Source organism: Bos taurus, chromosome 5 (assembly GCF_002263795.3).
Source record: "Bos taurus isolate L1 Dominette 01449 registration number 42190680 breed Hereford chromosome 5, ARS-UCD2.0, whole genome shotgun sequence".
Taxonomy (NCBI): domain Eukaryota; kingdom Metazoa; phylum Chordata; class Mammalia; order Artiodactyla; family Bovidae; genus Bos; species Bos taurus.
In genome coordinates this window covers 56,274,361-56,293,212 of record NC_037332.1, presented here as the reverse complement: position 1 = coordinate 56,293,212, position 18,852 = coordinate 56,274,361, and the positions used below count along the sequence as shown (strand labels likewise).

General features: G+C 55.0%; 1 protein-coding gene across 2 annotated transcripts in view; it reads left to right on the top strand.

Moving 5' to 3' along the window:
• The window catches only part of LRP1 (LDL receptor related protein 1), an 80,921-nt gene that overhangs the window by 17,376 nt on the left and 44,693 nt on the right, over positions 1 to 18,852 (top strand). For both annotated transcript variants that reach the window (XM_024992497.2, XM_024992496.2), the window contains exons 7-16: positions 8,158 to 8,320; positions 8,414 to 8,636; positions 9,624 to 9,813; positions 10,264 to 10,407; positions 11,571 to 11,807; positions 13,023 to 13,203; positions 14,058 to 14,280; positions 15,411 to 15,612; positions 15,960 to 16,085; positions 18,617 to 18,757. In XM_024992497.2, the coding sequence (XP_024848265.1) occupies positions 8,158 to 8,320; positions 8,414 to 8,636; positions 9,624 to 9,813; positions 10,264 to 10,407; positions 11,571 to 11,807; positions 13,023 to 13,203; positions 14,058 to 14,280; positions 15,411 to 15,612; positions 15,960 to 16,085; positions 18,617 to 18,757 (1,830 nt within the window). The remainder of the gene's footprint in view (positions 1 to 8,157; positions 8,321 to 8,413; positions 8,637 to 9,623; positions 9,814 to 10,263; positions 10,408 to 11,570; positions 11,808 to 13,022; positions 13,204 to 14,057; positions 14,281 to 15,410; positions 15,613 to 15,959; positions 16,086 to 18,616; positions 18,758 to 18,852) is intronic.

Here is an 18,852-nt window from a genome sequence, read left to right as displayed (position 1 = left end):
TTGAGTAAACCAAAACTCCCTGTCTCAAGTTTTGGTTTCCTAATCTGCATAATGGGCTTGAGCTTGTCTGGCAAAATCAGATAAATTGAAGTGAAAGCCAAAAGTCACTAGAGGCCATGCAGGAGGTTTAGGACGGTGAACTGGGGCCTGTCCAGAAGATCTTGAAGTTTCTTCCATGGGTCCCCACGTGATGATCTGTACAGAAATCCCAGGAGGACCCAAAGGCTCAGTTCTGGTGGGAACAGGAGTTTCTCTGAGGGCCCCCCTCCCCTGCGGCCTCATCGAATGGTCCACAGCTCAGCCGCAGCCCCTCCACAGCATCCCAGGGGGATCCTTGGGCTGTTGGTGACCAAAGCCTGCCTGTGATAGACCTGTCATCCTTGGAGTACTGGGCTGGGGGCTCAGCCAATACCTGGCTGGCAGAGCTCTTGAGGGGCAGGCAGCTCAGAAACCCCATGGTAGGTAGGGTAGGATTAGGGCAAGACCCCATGAGATAGCTGCCCTCTCCCTGTTCCCTGTCAGCAGCCCCACCCATCAGGCCTGTCTGGGCAAACAGCTCCAGCCCTTCCCTCCCTGGCCCTGCCTCAGGGCAGACGATGGGCTGATGGGCTGGTGGGTAGGTGTCCTGGTGGGGATGCCCTGATGGAAACCTTCTCTGCTTTAGCTCTGACCTGGCCCCTCTCCTGCCTTCCTCCCCAGGAGAAGCAGGAAATAACCTCAGGCGGGTACCCCTCCCTTGGCAAACAGAGAGTGTTGCCTTCAGAGTCTGCTAGATTCGTTGGGCCCCTCTGGGGCAGAGTCCAGGAGCCCGGAAGAGACCAGAAGGTTCTGGGGAGAAATGCTACCGGGGTGAATGAATGGGTTCCTCTTGCCCCGGCCTCTGTCCCTTCCTTTGGCCCTGCCTCCGCCCATGCCGCCTGACTGTCTGGCTGTCACCCTGAGGATGGCTGTTTTGCTCTCATCCCACAAACTAATTATGGGCCCTGAGCTGAGAATGTCAGGAGTGTCTCTCCCCAGCACCCTCCCCCACCCCCAGCTCATCCCCCTTCCCAGGAGAGGCCGATGGCCTGCCCAGGTGCCAGCGAGAGCAAGCGTGGCTGGCCCCAGGCACTCACCTGTGCAGGGGGCCTGCTGGCCTGTAATTAGCTCCCCCAGGGGCAGGAAGAAGAAGGCTGCTGCTTTCTCCTGCTTTCTCTTGGCCCTCTGGGGGAGCCCTCCCTGCAATCATGCCATTCTTGGCTGACCGTGACCTCCATCGGGCCCCTGGGCTGAGCCCCACGCGGGAGGGAGGAGCCTGACAAGGGAGAGGTGCTGGAGCCCAGAGCCCAGGGCCTGAGAGAAGCCTGCCTGCTGGTGTGGGAAGAAGGGGGAGACTGCCCTGGAGAAAACTCTGGAAACAGAAATAGAATAGAAAGAAGGAAGGAGGCCAGGAAGTGAGCTTGTTTCACATGGGTCCTGGGGCATGTATGTGAACCAGACCTGCTCTGAGTCCTGAGCCCTTGAAGGGCCCCGCCCGGGCCCTACAGTGGTCAGCACAGCTTCATGCGAGGCTCTATGGGACAGGCTTAGGATTGAGGTCCTGCTGTTTCCTGTCTGAGCCCAGTCCCTTCCATCCATTTCTACTCAAGTGGGAAGAGATCCACTGACCATGTCCTCACTCGTCCTGACAGGTGTGTGTGTGTGCACGTGAGCACTTTCCTACCTTAACTCGCCGGGCTGCCAGCCCTTCCTTCCCCAGCCTATGTCTTTCGTTGGCCTGGGTGGGAGGTGGGTCTTGGGGACTCAGTGTTCATCTCTTTCCCTCCCTCCTGGAATGTAACCCCAGGGCCCATCCTTCCCTTGGCCATGCGTGGCAGGATGGTCAGGTTTCTGAAGACTCTGATCCCATGACTGGACAATGTGATGGGAACAGCCAGGAGATTTTCAGGGAAGACCCTGGGCCCCCCGCCCCCACTCAGGGTTTACGACTGCCTTTCCCTGAGTGGGCCTGGAGAAGGAAGTGGCAACCCACTCCAGTACTTTGGCCTGGAGAATTCCATGGACAGAGGAGCCTGGCAGGCTACAGTCCAGAGGGTTGCAAGGAGTTGGACACAACTGAGTGACTAACACTTTCCCCAAGTGGGAACGCCTTCATGTTTATGTTGTATGTGGACATGCGTTTTTTTACTATTATATTAAGAGTTATGTTATTATTTAATACCTATTAGGAAACTCCTCGTAGAGGGCAATGGCACCCCACTCCAGTACTCTTGCCTGGAAAATCCCATGGACAGAGGAGCCTGGTGGGCTGCAGTCCATGGGGTCGCTAAGAGTCGGACATGACTGAGCGACTTCACTTTCACTTTTCACTTTCATGCATTGGAGAAGGAAATGGCAACCCACTCCAGTGTTCTTGCCTGGAGAATCCCAGGGACGGGGGAGCCTGGTGGGCTGCCATCTATGGGGTCGCACAGAGTCGGACACGACTGAAGCAACTTAGCAGCAGCAGCAGCAGCAGGAAACTCCTACAGCTGGCAAGTCAAGTCTCTGATTTCATAGATTGTTTAGGATGCAGCAAGATAAGAAAAGTGAGCGGATGTAAAGAAATGGTAGATAAATGGTAGAGCAAGCTGTGCATAAACACTTCAAGCATTTTGGAAATGAGAGACCAAAGACTGAAGTTCTGGAAACAGCGGCCCTGAGAGGTCAGCAGTCCTGGCCTGCCCACCCTCCCACCTCACCTCTGACCACCCTCTGAAGGAACCTCAGGTCCTGTCCATCCCCCTGCAGGGCCGCCCCTGGGCAGGGCTAGAGGTCAAGTGTACCAACTGCCCCACCCACCGCAGCCCTGCGTGACCTTGGCTTCACTCCTCTGACCTTAGCTCTCAGGATGTTTCCACCGTAGAAAGAACAGGCATAGACCTCAGGACTGGGGCCCTGGGAGGATGTGTGTGCATGTTGAGAGGAGGTTCTGAGGTTGCCAACAGAGGCCTGAGGGAAATAAGATTTGCTGTAGTCACTTTATCTGGCGCTGTGTATGGGGGTATGCTCCAGAGGTGCCCTCGGAGGCCCTCAGGTTTCTCCCCGGTACCCTGCTGCACAGGGAAAGAGGAGGTTGGCCGGGAGGCCTAAAAAAGGCCTCCTAGGCTGCAGGCTGTGAGGTTGCGAAATGGGTCCCTAAGTCCAGCTGGCCAACTTCACTTTTCCCTCCCTCGCATGTGTGCGTGCATGCGTGTGTGTGTGTGTGTGTGTGTGTGTGTGTTTAAAATCACAACAGGAAATAGGCCAGTGATTTGTCTAGAGGAGGGGCAGAGAGAGAGAGTTGATCCTCTGAGTCTGATGAGCTGGCTTCCCGGCTGGCAAGGGAGCCACCCTCCCATGGAGCGGGTTACCCCCGACCCTCTCAGCCCCCACCCCAGCCTACAGAACACTTCCGTGTCACAGAGGAAAACCAGCCACCCACTTCTTTGGCCTTTCTCACCTGCTGGGTGTCAGAATATCGAGGGGCTCTCGCCAGCCCACTCATTGGCCTCAAGCTCCCCACATCCTGGTGCTTTTGCTTCCCGTTCCCTTTCCCAGTTTCCTCACATTTAATAGCCCTTTGCTCCTCTTCCTGGCCAGGCGGGGCCGGCCCTGCGTCTCACGGTGCAGTTCCAGCCCAGGGCTCTCCTCCCCCGCTGTCTCCTTGAAGCTGCCTCTCCACCCAGCCTGCTCCCAACAACCCCCTCCCTGTTTTCAAGCCAAAGGAAGTAACTTAAGCAAGAGAGATGCGTTTTAGAGCCCAGCAAGCATTTCTCAATAGTGGGAAGACCCTGGTTCTGTACTTTGAATCAGAGCTGCAGAGTCCGAGTGTCTCACCCCGGGACCCAGGACTGAGCCTGTGTGGGCCTGGGCCACACAGAGGAGGGCAGTGGGGCTGGAAGTACACGCGGGGCAGGGAGGGGGCCCAGTGGGTAGAGCTGACCCCACCTGGCTGATCCCCAGACCTGCTGGTAGAACAAGAAGAGCTGAAGTCAGGACCCAGCAGGAAACAGGAGTGTGCAGACACGCCGTTTAGCAAAGCTTCTGCCAGGCCCGCCCAGTGGTCTCCTCCCTACCTGCGAGGGCCCCAGACCCCCGAGCATCTCTCCCAGCCCCTGGGTGAGACACCAGAGTAGCTCTGACAAGGAGGAAGTTTGTCTGTCTTGGGCATCCTCAGGCCAGAAAAGAAGGATTCTGGAAGAAGCAGGGAAGGGAAAACTGATGTCCCAGCACTGGGACAACAGCATGAGCACTCAGTACTCACCAAATATTTGTTGAATGAATCAGTATGTGTGTGTCGGGCACCGGGCACAAAATGAAAAACGGTGCCCTGCCCTCATGATATTTGTCATCAGGTAAACAGGCTGTGGTAAGAGGAACTCCTGGGGCTTCTGAAGGCCTGCTACACAGAGATCTTCCTCCTGGGGGCCTGAACTGTCTTGATGAATAGTAGGCGTCAGCCCCAAACTGCCCACCTTTAGTCAGGAGGCCACATGGCTCTGGCTGAAGGCACAGATGGAAAAGGCAGGAAGGATGGGTTTGAGGAGAGAGAGGATCAGGGGATTGTATGAACAGCAGCTCCCATTAGTAGAGCGCTTATCATGTGCCAAACCCTGTGCTGAGTGCTGTTAATGGCATCATCCCATTTTCCAGATCAGCAGACTGAGACTCAGGGACATCAAATAACTTGCCCATAGTTCCACAGCTGGAAGGTGACAGAACCAGGATTCAAACCTGGGCTGGGTTGTCAGTGTTGAGGCTGGCTGGGCCCAGGGTACAGAAAGTGATGGGAGAGTTTCCTGGAACAAGGCCAAGAAGTCCGTGTGTTCCTCGGGATGTGGTTAAGGTGGAAGTGTGGTTTTCCTTCCTTGTCCAGGGACCTTGTACTCTATTTGCAATCTCCGGGCGTGTGGATGTGTTGGGGGATATTTCCCCCAAAGCATAGAGGCTCCCTTTCTTCCCCAGGATTACTTTAGGAAGAGTGTCTTAAATCCTGTGGCTGAAGCTAGGGTCTTCATGGGACTGAGGTGGGTGCTGTTGTTTCTGGAAAAGCAGCCACTGTTTAGGGAGATGCTTCTTGAATGATGTGAAGGATGGAGACGTTGAGAAAAGCTGGAGTTGTGGGGAGTGCAGAGTGCTGAGCACTGGGGCGGGGGCACAGGGAGGCCTGAGCATTCACACACACACCCCAGGTCTATTCTGGGGCCTGGAAGTGAAAGTCCTTTGCAACATCACCGACAGGCTGTGGTCTCTCCTCTGTCTCATCGCCCTCCCAGCTTACTAGCTGCCTCCTATACTCTGGCATCCCTGGCCCCTCAGCTCTCAGACCAGCCCCAGACTCCTCCCACCACCACACAGCATCCCTCTCCTAGGGTTTACCTGAGATTCTCCTGTCTTCAGGATTTGGGGTCTTTGGCCAGGGGCCTTCTGGAAGGTCTCTGAAGTGGATCAGTCCTGAGAAGGATGGCCCATGAGGGGATAGCTGCTCTCTGGGTGTGTGGGACCAGAATGTGAGGTCCTCTAGGCCAAAACCCAGGACTGCATTTGTCCCCTCCATACTGTGGAACAGGGGGACTCCACTTGTCCCCTCTGTGCCCCGGGACAGGGGGCAACAGTCCAGCACCACCTTCGGAGGGAAGGTGCCCATTTGAGCCCATCTCCTTATGCTTGGAGTGGGAAAAGTGGCCAAGCACGTGTGTATGTGTGTGCCTGTGAGTGTATGTAGTGTGGTGGGCAGAGGAGTTTGGACTTGAGAAGAAAGGAAAATAATGTGATGGAGAGGGGTTGGATAACAAAGGATTTTTACTTGCAACTAATAGTCTCCAGCTGCAAAAATACCAAAGCGGAGCCTAGGCCAGGCCGGGGATTCCTGTTCTTGCCAAGTCCTCACCGGCCTGCTGAGCAGGGCTTTGCCTGGCCTTTGGGAGGTAGAAGGGGGGACCAGCCAAGGGTGAATATCAGAGAGCGAGGACAATCCCTTCTGCCTTCTTTCCCGGAATTGGCAAGGAACCCAGGCCAGGAGGGAGGCTCGAAGGTCAGCACATCCTGGGTCTGGAGGAGAGGATGTGGAGCTCCATCCAAAACAGGGGCATCAGATCCCTTCAGGTTTCTTCCTCCTCCCCTCTTGCCAAGGGAAGGGCGCATGGGGGAGCAGTGACAGTGTATTGCCAGCCTGGAAGCTGGGCAGTGACTCAGGGAAGCCTCAGGAAGTTGGAGAGAAGAACGCAGCTGCACCAGCTGGTGCTGGGGAAACAGCTTCGAATGAGAAGGTCCATCTACGTGCCAACAGCCCCCAGACCCCCACTGTGCCCACCAAGTAAAGGGTGCACAGCCCTGTTTGCCTTTTAATCTGTTTGCCTTTCAGCCACATTGCTGGCTGCCTGGGACTGTGGCAGGTCCCCCACTCACCCCGACTTGGGACCTTGGTTTCCTCTGGATGCGGCCCAGCAGCCTTCATTTTCATCTGCTTTCTCTGGGATAACAGTGTGGGGTCATTTGCTCGCCTAACCCCTGCCCTGGCCTGGGACCCATGAGCTCCTTCTCTCTGCCTTTGTCAGGATGGGACAGTACTGGGGCGCAGAGGAGACAGTGTCTGGGTTTAGGGGCACCTGAGCACTCACGGGGTAACAGCTCATGCCTGTGACTTCTCCTTCCAGTTGTCTTGGGGTGGGGTGCAACAGGGGGGACCTGAAGAGGAAACTAGTTTGATGAGAATCTCAAATTGGCTCTTTCCCTTCCTCCCTCAGCTTAAGTCCTGTGACTGTGAGTCAGTGTCAGGTCCTGGCCAAGTTCCTTGGGAGCCACGTTCCTGTTCCCTTGGCCCCCCCAACCTCCATCCTCTGTTAAGAAACAGCCCCTGAATCCCTGTGGGGAAGGGGGAGGATTAGCAGAAAGCCTAGTCATTATACCTGTAGCTGTGCAAGAATTGAAGTCCTTACTGGGTTGATTGTCGCTAGTGGGAGTTTCCAGTAAAAAAAAAGTTTCAGCCAAAGGCAGATGGTCCAAAGATTCCTTTGCCTGTTGGGGAAACTGGTGGAAGTAGAATGCAAGGCAGGGGTCCAGGGAGTCACTGTCTTGGAGATGTCCCAGCTTGCTAGAGGCATTACCTCTGATAGTAGTAGTTGGAGGGGGCTGTGGATGGATGGGAGCCAGTGGGTCCTCCAGAGGAGTCCCACCACCCAGGACAGCAGGGGTCCCATCCCCAGACTTCCTGCATCCTGGACTTCCTGCCCACCCCTAAGTCTGAGGTCCTTTTGATGTAGACTGAGTGTGGGCACCTGGCCTGCACCCTTCTCCCACACTCCCACCCTTCTGAAGCTCCCCCTGTTTATGAGTCATGCCTCAGTTTACCTTCAGAGTCCTTTGGTGGTTCTCCTTCTCTGTGCTCTCTTCTCCAGCCCTATATCTTATTTCCCACTCCTTCCACCCTCCCTAGGACAGAGGAAATTGAGCAATAGGGAAGTAGAAGCGTTGGCCATGGAAATGAGAACAGGAAATCTGACCCATGTCACTGGTCCCAATCTTTTGCCACCGTGGACCTTCCTTTTTCCATCTCGTGGGCCCTGTATTTGAACATTCTCTTCTCTTAGATTGGATTTACTGATGGATGCCTGGCTTTTCCATTTTGAAAAGTCAGGAAACACGTATAGCTTCCGGTTGGTGCTCCTGGCTGGCGTGAGATAAGCCGACTCACCATACAGAGTTGATAAAAAGCAGAGATGTGTGATGTTTTATTAGCCTGAGTGCTCTTAATCCAAGAAAAAGCAAATTTTAAAAATTCTGGAGTGACCTCGTGGACCTGTCCTCACTGCCTTTCGGAAGTGCAGGAAGATGGGCCCGTTCAAGCAGGGGCTAGAGTTGGGAAACCTGTCAGTCAGCCAGCCAGCCACTGATTTCCTGCTGCCCATGTGTGCCACCCTGAGCTCGGCCTGGGAAGCAGGGCTGTGAAGGAGTATACTCAGAGACTTGTCTTTGGAGAGACGCGGTTGGTGAAGGATGGCCAACAACACCAGGCAAAATATGCCACTGCCGGTAGCTCCCGTAGGACCTCAGGGAGGAGAGACAGCCGTGGCCTGGGTGGTGAAGGAGGGCGCCCCAGAGGAGGTGGGCATGTCAGGGGAGGACCTCCCCCATAGCCCTTTCATTCCCACTCTCCAGATGTGGAGCAGATGGCCATCGACTGGCTGACCGGCAACTTCTACTTTGTGGATGACATTGATGACAGGATCTTTGTCTGCAACCGAAACGGGGACACGTGTGTCACTCTCCTAGACCTGGAGCTGTACAACCCCAAGGGCATTGCACTGGACCCTGCCATGGGGTGAGCGGGACAGGCAGGGGCAGAGGCAGAGGCCCTGGTAAAAGGGAGGGTGCCCAATGTTCAGACCCAGTATAACATGCTGTCTGCCCACAGGAAGGTGTTCTTCACTGACTACGGGCAGATCCCCAAAGTGGAGCGCTGTGACATGGACGGGCAGAACCGCACCAAGCTGGTTGACAGCAAGATTGTGTTTCCTCACGGCATCACGCTGGACCTTGTCAGCCGCCTTGTCTACTGGGCTGATGCCTACCTGGATTACATTGAGGTGGTGGACTACGAGGGCAAGGGCCGGCAGACCATCATCCAGGGCATCCTGGTGAGGAGGAAGTCTCAGCTTTGGGAACCTGTCTCTAGGCCTCCCGGGACGGGGAACAGTATGTGAGGGGTTGACACAAGCACAGAGGGAGAGGACAGGTCGTGACTTCCACTTGGATGGCCACAGTCATTTTAGAGAACACCTTTTTTACTTCCCTTTTCTTATTTGATCCCTACAGCAACCCCTGAAGAATGAGCTGGCAGGGTGATTCAGTTCCCCTTTGGTAGCTGAAGAATGTCAGGGTTCACAGGGGTTAAGTGATTTGCTTGAGGTCACACCGCTGGGAAATAGCATTTGAGCCTGGTCTAGAAGCCCTTCCAGCCCAAAGATGGCATCTCTGTTCTGGGGTAATTAGGGTGACCATCCATCCCGATTTGCCCAAGACTGTCCCAGTGTTGACTCTTGAAGTCCCCCGGGGTCAGTCTTGGACAAACGGGACAGAAGGTCACCTTAGATACATTATGCAGGTAATGGGGGCTGTTATCAGGCTTGCTTGGGGCCAGTCTGTCCTCTCAACCCTCCTGAAAGCTGGGAGCTAGAGGCGAGCTAAGAATGTTCTCTGTGGACAGAGGGTAGGATCCAACTTCCGGTCAGTGCAAAGTCACTCCATCAGTGGATATGTGCCTGATTCTGAGAGGGAGGGGTCTGGTTCCTTCCTCAAGGGGTTTGAGCCGAGGAGATAGAGTAAATCCACAGATCACCAGGCAGTAGATTACAGCCAGAAATGGAGTGTCGTCTCTGGTTAGAAGATTCCAGAAGCCCTTCAAAGAGATGCCCTGTGAAGGATGAGTGGGGTTTGACAAGCAAATCTCAAGAAAGGATAGTCCAGAGAAGATAGTCCAGGAGTAAAGCAAGGAGTTGGATAATGGGGGGATGAGTTAGGAATGCAAGTCACGGAGTCTGGATGCAAAGCTGACGGGTTCTCCAGCGGTGGAGGTAGGAATCTCTTCTCCTCTTGTGTTGATGGTTCCTGCCTGCCCATCGCAGATTGAGCACCTGTACGGCCTGACCGTGTTTGAGAATTATCTCTATGCCACCAACTCGGACAATGCCAACGCCCAGCAGAAGACGAGCGTGATCCGCGTGAACCGCTTCAACAGCACTGACTACCAGGTGGTCACCCGTGTGGACAAGGGCGGTGCCCTCCACATCTACCACCAGCGCCGTCAGCCCCGAGGTGAGTGGCACGCCGCAGCCCCTTCCGGGACCCTCCGGTGGGCACCCCTGATTCTCTTGTGTCATGACTGCTTCTCCGAGTCATCTACCCCAGAATGCCTCCCCGTGTCCGCCCCTCAGCCTCCGAATCCCACCCCGGGAGCCCCTTGCCCTCATTTCTGCTCAGGATGTCCATCACCCCTCCTGGTTCACTGGCTGGTCTCGAGTAGAAGCACCTGGCTGTGAGCAGCAGTGTGGCTCTGTCCCCTGACCACGAAAGTCCCCGCCTAAGTCTCAAGACTGGGTGGTGTGAGGGTAGAGGGATCCCAGTCCTGCAGCTTCCGAGTCCCTGGAGGGGACAGCAGATACAAAGACAGCAGTAGGAGGGAGTGTGATCAGACTTGAGGAAGCCTTCTCAGGGCCTGGCACGGGGACTTCGACGGATCCTGACCGGCTCTCCACCCTGCCCCAGTGAGGAGCCACGCCTGCGAGAACGACCAGTACGGGAAGCCAGGCGGATGCTCCGACATCTGCCTGCTGGCCAACAGCCACAAGGCGCGGACCTGCCGCTGTCGCTCCGGCTTCAGCCTGGGCAGTGACGGGAAGTCGTGCAAGAGTGAGTGCTGGGGAAGGGCTTGGGTGCCTGCTGGGATGAGACAGGAGGAGTCTGCCTCCCATAGCCCAGCTCCTTCCCTCTAAGATGCAGAAAGATGGAGGGACTTAACCAAGGTATTGTCGCTAGTGAGGGGCAGGCTGGGACTTGAACTCCCATCTGAGAGCAGGGCTTCTCCCACTATCCCATTCAGGCTCCCACTCAGAACACTGTCAACTGGCCTGTTTCAGCCCTTCATTTGTTCATCAAGTATCTAGTGAGCACGCACTGTGTCTGGCGTTGTCCTGGCAGCAAGGGTTCAGCAATGAACAAGATAGATGTCTCTGGCCTCGTGGAGCTTATAGTCTGGCAGAGGAGGTGTGCAAACACAAAAATGACTTCGGGTGGTGGTAGGTGTTAGGAAGAAAATAGAGCGGAGCATGGCGTTCATGATGACAGCCAAGGCTCCCGTTGAGACGGCCCTCAGGGAAGGCATCTCTGTGGAATTGAAATTAGAGTCCAACTCTCTGTGAAGTGAGGAAGTGGATCAAGTGAACCACGTACCTGGAGGAAGAGCGTTTGTGGCAGAGGGAATCTGCAGTGCCAGGGTTCAGAGGCCAGTGTAAGCTTGGAGTGCTGGGGAGCAACAAGGAGGCGATGGGGTGGGGGACCCACGTGAATGAGGGAGATGAGGACCCAGGTTGGATTGTGTTCTAACTGGGATGAGGAGCTCTGGGTGGCTTTATAAATTTGACTCACTTCTGTGAAAATGATCATGCTGACTGCTGGGGGGAGGATGGGCAGCAGGGAAGTAGCGGGAGACTATTTCTGCGGCGTAGGCAAGAAGTGATGTGGCTTAGACTGGGATGGCAGCAGAGGAAGTGGTCAAAAGGGATCAGATTCCAACCTATTTGGGCCACTAATTTCATTACTCAACAGTGGGTACTTACTGAAAACATGCTACTTGCTACTTTTGCTCCATTTCCCACCCCTGGAGTCCACAGGAAACCACCCCCCAGGGCGTTGTTCCCTGGGCCTTACAGGCTTTGTGTCTGTCCATGTAATTCAGATCCCCGTGCTGCCCCCACCCACTCACTGCAGGCGGAGCATCGGCTGCGTGGTGGTTGTGTGCACGTGTGTGTGTGTCTGTCTGTCTGACTTTGTGCCCCTCCTTGTGCCTGCCCTAGAGCCAGAACACGAGCTGTTCCTCGTGTATGGCAAGGGCCGGCCTGGCATCATCCGGGGCATGGACATGGGGGCCAAGGTTCCCGACGAGCATATGATCCCCATCGAGAACCTCATGAACCCCCGAGCCCTGGACTTCCACGCTGAGACCGGCTTCATCTACTTTGCCGACACCACCAGCTACCTCATTGGCCGCCAGAAGATCGATGGCACGGAGCGGGAGACCATCCTGAAGGACGGTAAGGGCCCCAGAGTGGGAGGTGGATAGTCGGGACTCCCGGGAGGTGGCACGCACCTGAGGAAGCAGGAAGCCATGTGGGGCCTGGGCATCTGTCTCCCCATGCCCTCCCTCCCAGCGTGGAGAATCCCCTGGTAACTGGCTGGCTGGGCTGGTTGGCATGGAGATGAGGGGATAGACAGATTGACCCCTGGGTGACCCCCTTCTTGGCTGAGCCGAAAAGAGGCAGGAGGATGGATGGGTAAGGCAGCGTCCTTGCCAGCCCTTGGGAAAACTCAGGGTCTTTCTGCCGTTGGCTCTGAGCCCTGTAGCTGCACGCAGTGCACAGCCAGCGAGAGGCCTGAGGCTCCGAATCAGAGCAGGCATACATGTGCACACACAGGGTCTGTGTAGCCGGACTTCACAGCCGCCGAGAGCTGCAGGCTTACATGCCCTGAGAAAATCGTGTTTTGTGAATGGAGTCCAGTTTTCCCTTTAAGCTGCCCCAGCAGGTCAACAGTGCGTTGTCTTCTGAATACCCACCTGCGTGGAGGCTCTGAGCTCCCTAGTGCTGCACCATGCCTGCCGGGTGTTCTGAACTCCCAAACCTGCCCTCCTGACCAATCCGTCTGACTGATACTGGTTACCACCCCTGGTCCTGCTCCCCATGCCCCACCTCGACTCAGAGAACCTCAGGAGTCAGCAATCATAAGACTTTGGGGAAACCAAAAGTAACTCCTCATCAGGAAAAGATTGGGGTTCCCTCTCCCAGGGAACTGCTATTTAAGCTGGAGATGAAGCATGGAGCTAAGTGAGAAATCACTTCCTAACTTATTTTGTTAGCTCAGGGTTTTTAGGCCTGGCATGTAGTGTTCCACTTGTACCCAGAGTCACATGTCTATTGTCCCAGCTGTCTACCCACCTCAGGCTGACATACCTTCCCGAGTGAGCCCGTGTATGCCACGGAGGTTTCCTCGCTGCCATGTGCAGTTTTGAGAGACTGCCTCAACACAGATGTTGTAGCACAAATGACCTCCCATCCCCTTCCTCTACCCTCCCATCTGCTTCCTCCATCTTCCTAGCCCAGCCCAGCCTCACCACCATCTAGGGCCAGGAGGCTCCCTGTGCTCCCCAGTAGCCAAGGGCTCCAAAGTGCAGGTATCCTAAGGACCAGAGGCAGTTTTGAGCCTCCTCTGACACTCCCCCTCTGCCCATCCCCTGCCCCGCCCCATTGTAGGCATCCACAATGTGGAAGGCGTGGCTGTGGACTGGATGGGGGACAATTTGTATTGGACGGATGATGGACCCAAGAAGACCATCAGCGTGGCCAGGCTGGAGAAAGCTGCTCAGACCCGCAAGACCTTAATCGAGGGCAAAATGACACACCCCAGGGCCATTGTGGTGGATCCGCTCAATGGGTGAGTCCTCCCAGGGCCTTGGGGCGAGGAGAGGGAGAGCCAGGGACTCAGAGCCTGAGTTCCATGGGCCTCAGGACTGGGGGGTAAGACGGAGAGTGGACGGGGGAGGGCAGCGAAAATTTGACCGAGAGGAAAAGGTGTCCTTACCTACAGGGCAGTGGGAGTGATACATAGGAATAGTCTGGTCCTGTCACTCCCAGCAGAGCCCTCCCCTGGCTCCCTGAGCCCTCATCAGCCTGAGCTCCTACAAGGTCTGCCTGCAGCTCCTTTGACCTCTGCACCTCATTTCCTGCATCTGGAAGTTCTGTTCCCACTGCCTGCTGTCTGTTCCTCAAACCAGCATCCAGCCCTTCCTCCCTCAGGGCTTTTTGCTCTTGGAGTTCCTCAGCCTGGGACTCCCAAGTATTTACACATGGGGCTGCTTCTCAGCGTTCACATCAGCTCAAGTGCTACTTCCTGGGAGAGGCCTTCCTCACCAGCTGCACTCTCAGTCTCCATGCTGTCCCCCTTCCTGGAGTCCCTCCTGACCTCTATTGCTTTCCAGTGTGTGACCCTCCTGGCTGACTTGTTTCTTGTCTGTGTCCTGGGTGGGACATGGGCTCCATGAGAGAGGGGTCTTGGCAGCCTTGGGCTCACCTCCAGTGCCAGAGCTGTGCCCAACTCAGTAGGCACTCAGCACCTACTTGTTGAATGGAGGAGTGAATGAATGAATGAATGAAATGTGTGGGCCAGGGATGAGCAGGGCAAGAGGACCCTGTGAGGGGCTCTGGGAGGGCCTGCCTGGCCTAGGATCACAGGGGAGGATGCTGATGGCAGGGGTGGCCCATGTGATGCTGACCAGTAACTGCCCACAGGTGGATGTACTGGACTGACTGGGAGGAGGACCCCAAGGACAGTCGGCGAGGGCGGCTAGAGAGGGCCTGGATGGACGGCTCACACCGAGACATCTTCGTCACCTCCAAGACAGTACTTTGGCCCAATGGGCTGAGCCTGGACATCCCAGCTGGGCGCCTCTACTGGGTGGATGCCTTCTATGACCGCATTGAAACCATCCTGCTCAATGGCACAGACCGGAAGGTGGGCAGGCGTGCAGCTGTGTGTAGGTGTTCATGTGTGCATTTCTGGACTGCGTGTGTGTGTGACCGAGGCTGGGTGTCTGAATGTGTGGGCATCCGTGTGAGTCCAGGCCTGAGTGCTGCATGTGTGTTCGCCTGTGAGCTTATGGGTGTGTCCCTCTGTGCGCTTGTGTGCCTGTGTCTTGTGTTGTTTAAGGATTGCTTCTTCAGAGTATCTCTGTGACTATTCACGTGGCCTGCGGGCCTGACCGCCTGAGCATACACATCGTGTGCACCTCAGCCTGCTTGTGCATGTACACGCAGCACACGCTGGTGTGTGCCTACACTGAGTGCCTGTGTACAGGTGCCAGACACCTAGAGACGGTGTATTCGTATGCTCGTTCATTTGGGTGGTGCGTGCTTCATTCGTGAGTTCCGTGCACGTCTAGGTGTGTGGCCCAAGCTCTCACGGTATTTAAGGCCGTCTGCAATGTGGTCCTGACCATCTCTATGATTGTCTTTCTCCCTGCTTCCCACATCCCAGCACTGGGACAGCATCATTAGACGACTCATGAGCCCAGTACATGTCAAGGCCTGCCCCCTGTGCTGTTGCTCGTGCAGACCTTCTAGCCTCTGCCCAGCCCCTCCTCACCTGGCACACCTCTCAGGGGCCACCTCCGCTGGGATGCTGTCTCCAGATCCTTTGCCACCCTGATGACCCTGAGTTCCTTTCCTGAGACAGTGGCAGCTCCAGTGCAGGGACCATATCTTCTCCGTTTCTGAGTGCTACCTTAACAGATTCTGGCAAACGTGTGGAGGGTGAAGAAACGAATGGATGGATTCTGGCTCTCAGCCCACTGCTCTGTGTTTGCCTGTGCGTGCGCACATGCGCATATGTTGGAGGGGTATCAATGAATATGAATCAACAAAGGAGAGGAGTGTGGGCCAGCCCTCACCGTGTCTGCTGGGTTCAGGCTTTGGCACTTCACTGCGTGCAAAGCTCCCATCCTCGGGGGCTTCTGGGCTGATGGGGGAGACAAGCCCACACCCAGGCTGTGGACATATGAGTGTACAAAGCAGTGAACCCCTAAGCCTCCCTGAGGCACCCCCACTTGTCTCTCAGCTGCTGGGTAAACCCCTGTCTATTCCTAGATTGTGTACGAGGGTCCTGAGCTGAACCACGCCTTTGGCCTCTGTCACCACGGCAACTACCTCTTCTGGACTGAGTACCGGAGCGGCAGTGTCTACCGCTTGGAGCGGGGCACAGGAGGCGCAGCCCCCATCGTGACCCTTCTGCGCAGCGAGCGGCCCCCCATCTTTGAGATCCGCATGTATGATGCCCAGCAGCAGCAAGGTACCCCTGGAGCAGGACTGGGACAGGGGTGGGATCTGGATGGTGGGCAAGGCTTCTGTGGGTGGGGTGAAGGCACTCCCAGGGAGCCTAGGCTCTGACTTTTGAGGCTCTTGAGAAGAGAGGCCCCCACCCCAATTTGACCTTCCATGTTCCCCATCACCCCTCCTGTCCCATGCCTCCATCTCCTCATCTTCAACCCCTCCACATTCCCTCTTTCTGTCTTCTCCTTTTAATGCACCGCCTCCCTTGGCCTTTCGTCTCCCTGCTCTGGCCTTTCCTGACTCTGCCACAACCCATCTCCTGTCGTCCTGTTCGTCTCTCCTGCACCCGTGGCCCCTCCTTCACAGTGGGCACCAACAAATGCCGGGTGAACAACGGCGGCTGCAGCAGCCTGTGCCTGGCCACCCCTGGGAGCCGTCAGTGTGCCTGCGCTGAGGACCAGGTGTTGGACGCAGACGGTGTCACTTGTTTGGGTACGAGGTCCCAGCTGGGGTGGGAGGTGGGGGAGCAGACTCCAGCAGAAGGCCACAGTGTCTGGATGGGGATCGGAGATGAAGGAGGCAAAGAGGGCCCTGAGGGACGCAATAGAAGTTGAGGGATAGACTTTGCTGGCGGTCCAGTGGTTAAGACTGTGATTCCAATACAGGGGGCCTGGGTTCCATCCCTGGTTGGGGAACTAAGAGCCCAGACGCTGCGTGGTGCAGCCAAAAAAAAAAAAGTTGAAGGATGGAGTGAGTGAAGGCTCTGGGTGCTAGAGGGTTTTACGGTGACCAGGGTTTGGGGGTTTTGGGAGGGCATGAAGATTAAGGGAAACTTGAGTGGCGAGCAGGACAGCTCTGGAAAGGGAAAAACATTCTTAACTTCTTTTACATTTATTTCTCTATTATTCAAGTAATACAATAGTTCAAAATATTGGAAATTAGAGAGGGGGGAAAAAGCCCAGTTTCTCCAGCAAACCACCACTGTGCTGTTAGCATTGTGGTAAGTGAACATCATCCTTTTCCCCTTAGGTGGGTTTTTACATGGCTGGAAATCGTAGTGTATATAAATGTTTTCTGCCCCTTTTGGCTCATATATGCCACAAATTTTCTGTGTTATTATTGCATTGTTTTAAATAGCCCCATTTTTAGATAAAAGTGGGTCATGTTCATTGTAAAAACAAGCAAACGCTATAGAAATATACAGAGAAGTACAAATCACCCCAAATTCCACCACCCATAGTTTGTGCTGTTATCGTTCGGGGAGCACTCTCCGAATCTCTCTGCATTTGCTTTACTTAAACAGCGCTGCACCTGCTGTTTCCTGCGCTTGTCACTTGACAGGGTGTCATGAGTACATCAGCAGACTTTCTAATGGCCAAAGTGTGTTTCATTCAGTAAACATCCCATAATTTACTCAGCCATTTCTCTACTGTTGGATATTGCTTCCAGTTTTTTGTTATAATCACTGCCAGCATTTACTGAACACAAACTATGTACTAGGCATGGTTCTAAGCACTCCCCATGCAGTAACTGACTTACTCCTTAAAATATTCTTGTAAAGATTTTCTTTAACGTTTCTTTATTTGGCTGCGTTGGGTTTTAGTTGTGGACGTGGAATCTTAGTTGCGTCTTGCGAGATCTTTTGTTGCAGTGCAGACTCTAGCAGTGCAGGCTCAGTAGTGGTGATGCGTGGACTCCAGAGCACATGGGCTTCAGTAGTTGTGGCATTCAGGCTTTCTCTAGTTGTGGCTATGGGCTTCAAGGCACACGGGCTTAGTTACTCAATGGCACGTGGCACGTGGAATCCTAATTCCCTGACCAAGGATCGAACCCGCATCCCCTGCGTTGCAAGGCAGATTCTTAACCAGGGAAGCCCCGGGAAGGTATTTTTATTATCCCAATTTATAGATGAAGAAATTGAGGCCCAAAATGAGAGCAGGGGTTTGAACCCAGAAAGTCTGGCCCAGAGTCTGGTTATTAATCACCTGCTCTGCTATTTCTTATACCTTCATGTCTTCCCAGATTCAGGACAGTTTCCTTAGGTAGAATCCTAAGAAAGGAAAATGGGTCAGTGGGCCATAGCGTACAGCTAAGAGTGAGTGACTGAGGCCTGGTTCAGGGCAAGAGCATTGGTGGAAAGGAGCTTCAGAGCTGAGAGGCCACTGCAGTGAAAGAGTATCCACATGGTCATTGAAATCACCAAGAATTAAAGGGAGCGATTATGAGAAAGTGACTACGAAGCAGGAGCTGAGGACTCTAAGGATGCTGGGGCCCGTGGTGGTAGGAGCTTACATAGTTTTATAACATGAAAGTCAACACTGATTTTTGAGAGAGGAGAGAAGGCGAATGGTCTGGAAGCAGAGGTGAGGAACAAGGGGGACACATGCAGCCTCCAGACCCAGTGGTCCCTGGAACCCACAGGATTAGAGAGGGTAAGAGATGGGTCAGAAAGGCGTGAGCAGAGCTGTGGGATCCAGAGCCAGGAACTGACATGGGCGTTCCTGGGCTTCCAGAGCCCACCCTGTGAAAACACAGACAGAGGACACAGTGACTTTACTGCTGACAGCTGAAGGCAGATGGCGGCATGAGTGTTGGGGACAGGAGCTGGCAGGGCTGTTTTCACTCCTGCCTGTAGAATTGACACGTTTATGAGGGAAAAAGTCCAGGGACCAGGTCAGGGTCTGGGGGTCCCTGAAATGACTTCCAAGTTCATGGAGATGGCAGGGAGGGGCAAAGGTGGTCTGTTCGCTGGGATCAGAAGGCCGGGGAGTTGTAGATTCTCTTGGAAGCAGCCTTATTCTTCGACCACATTGCAGAGCTGGAAGCAGCTGAGCAGGCGTCACCTTGTGGCTTGACAAAGAGTTGCAGCTTCCATCCAGATCATATGTTCATGAAAAACTATGCCCTGGGAAATATTACTGTGTATATTATTTTAAAATCATGAAACAAGCAGAGGACAGGGGCTCAGCACCTGTCCGTGACCTGGGTCTGACTTTCCCCCTCACGTCCGGTGGTGCCCGCAGCGAACCCATCCTACGTGCCCCCACCCCAGTGCCAGCCTGGCGAGTTCGCCTGCTCCAACAGCCGCTGCATCCAGGAGCGCTGGAAGTGCGACGGGGACAATGACTGCCTGGACAACAGCGACGAGGCCCCCGCCCTCTGCCGTGAGTGCCTGCCGCGTGGCGGGACAGCGACCCTCGGGCTGCAGCTGGAGAGCTGAGTCACCTCCCTCTGGCTGACCCCTGACCCATCCCTCCCC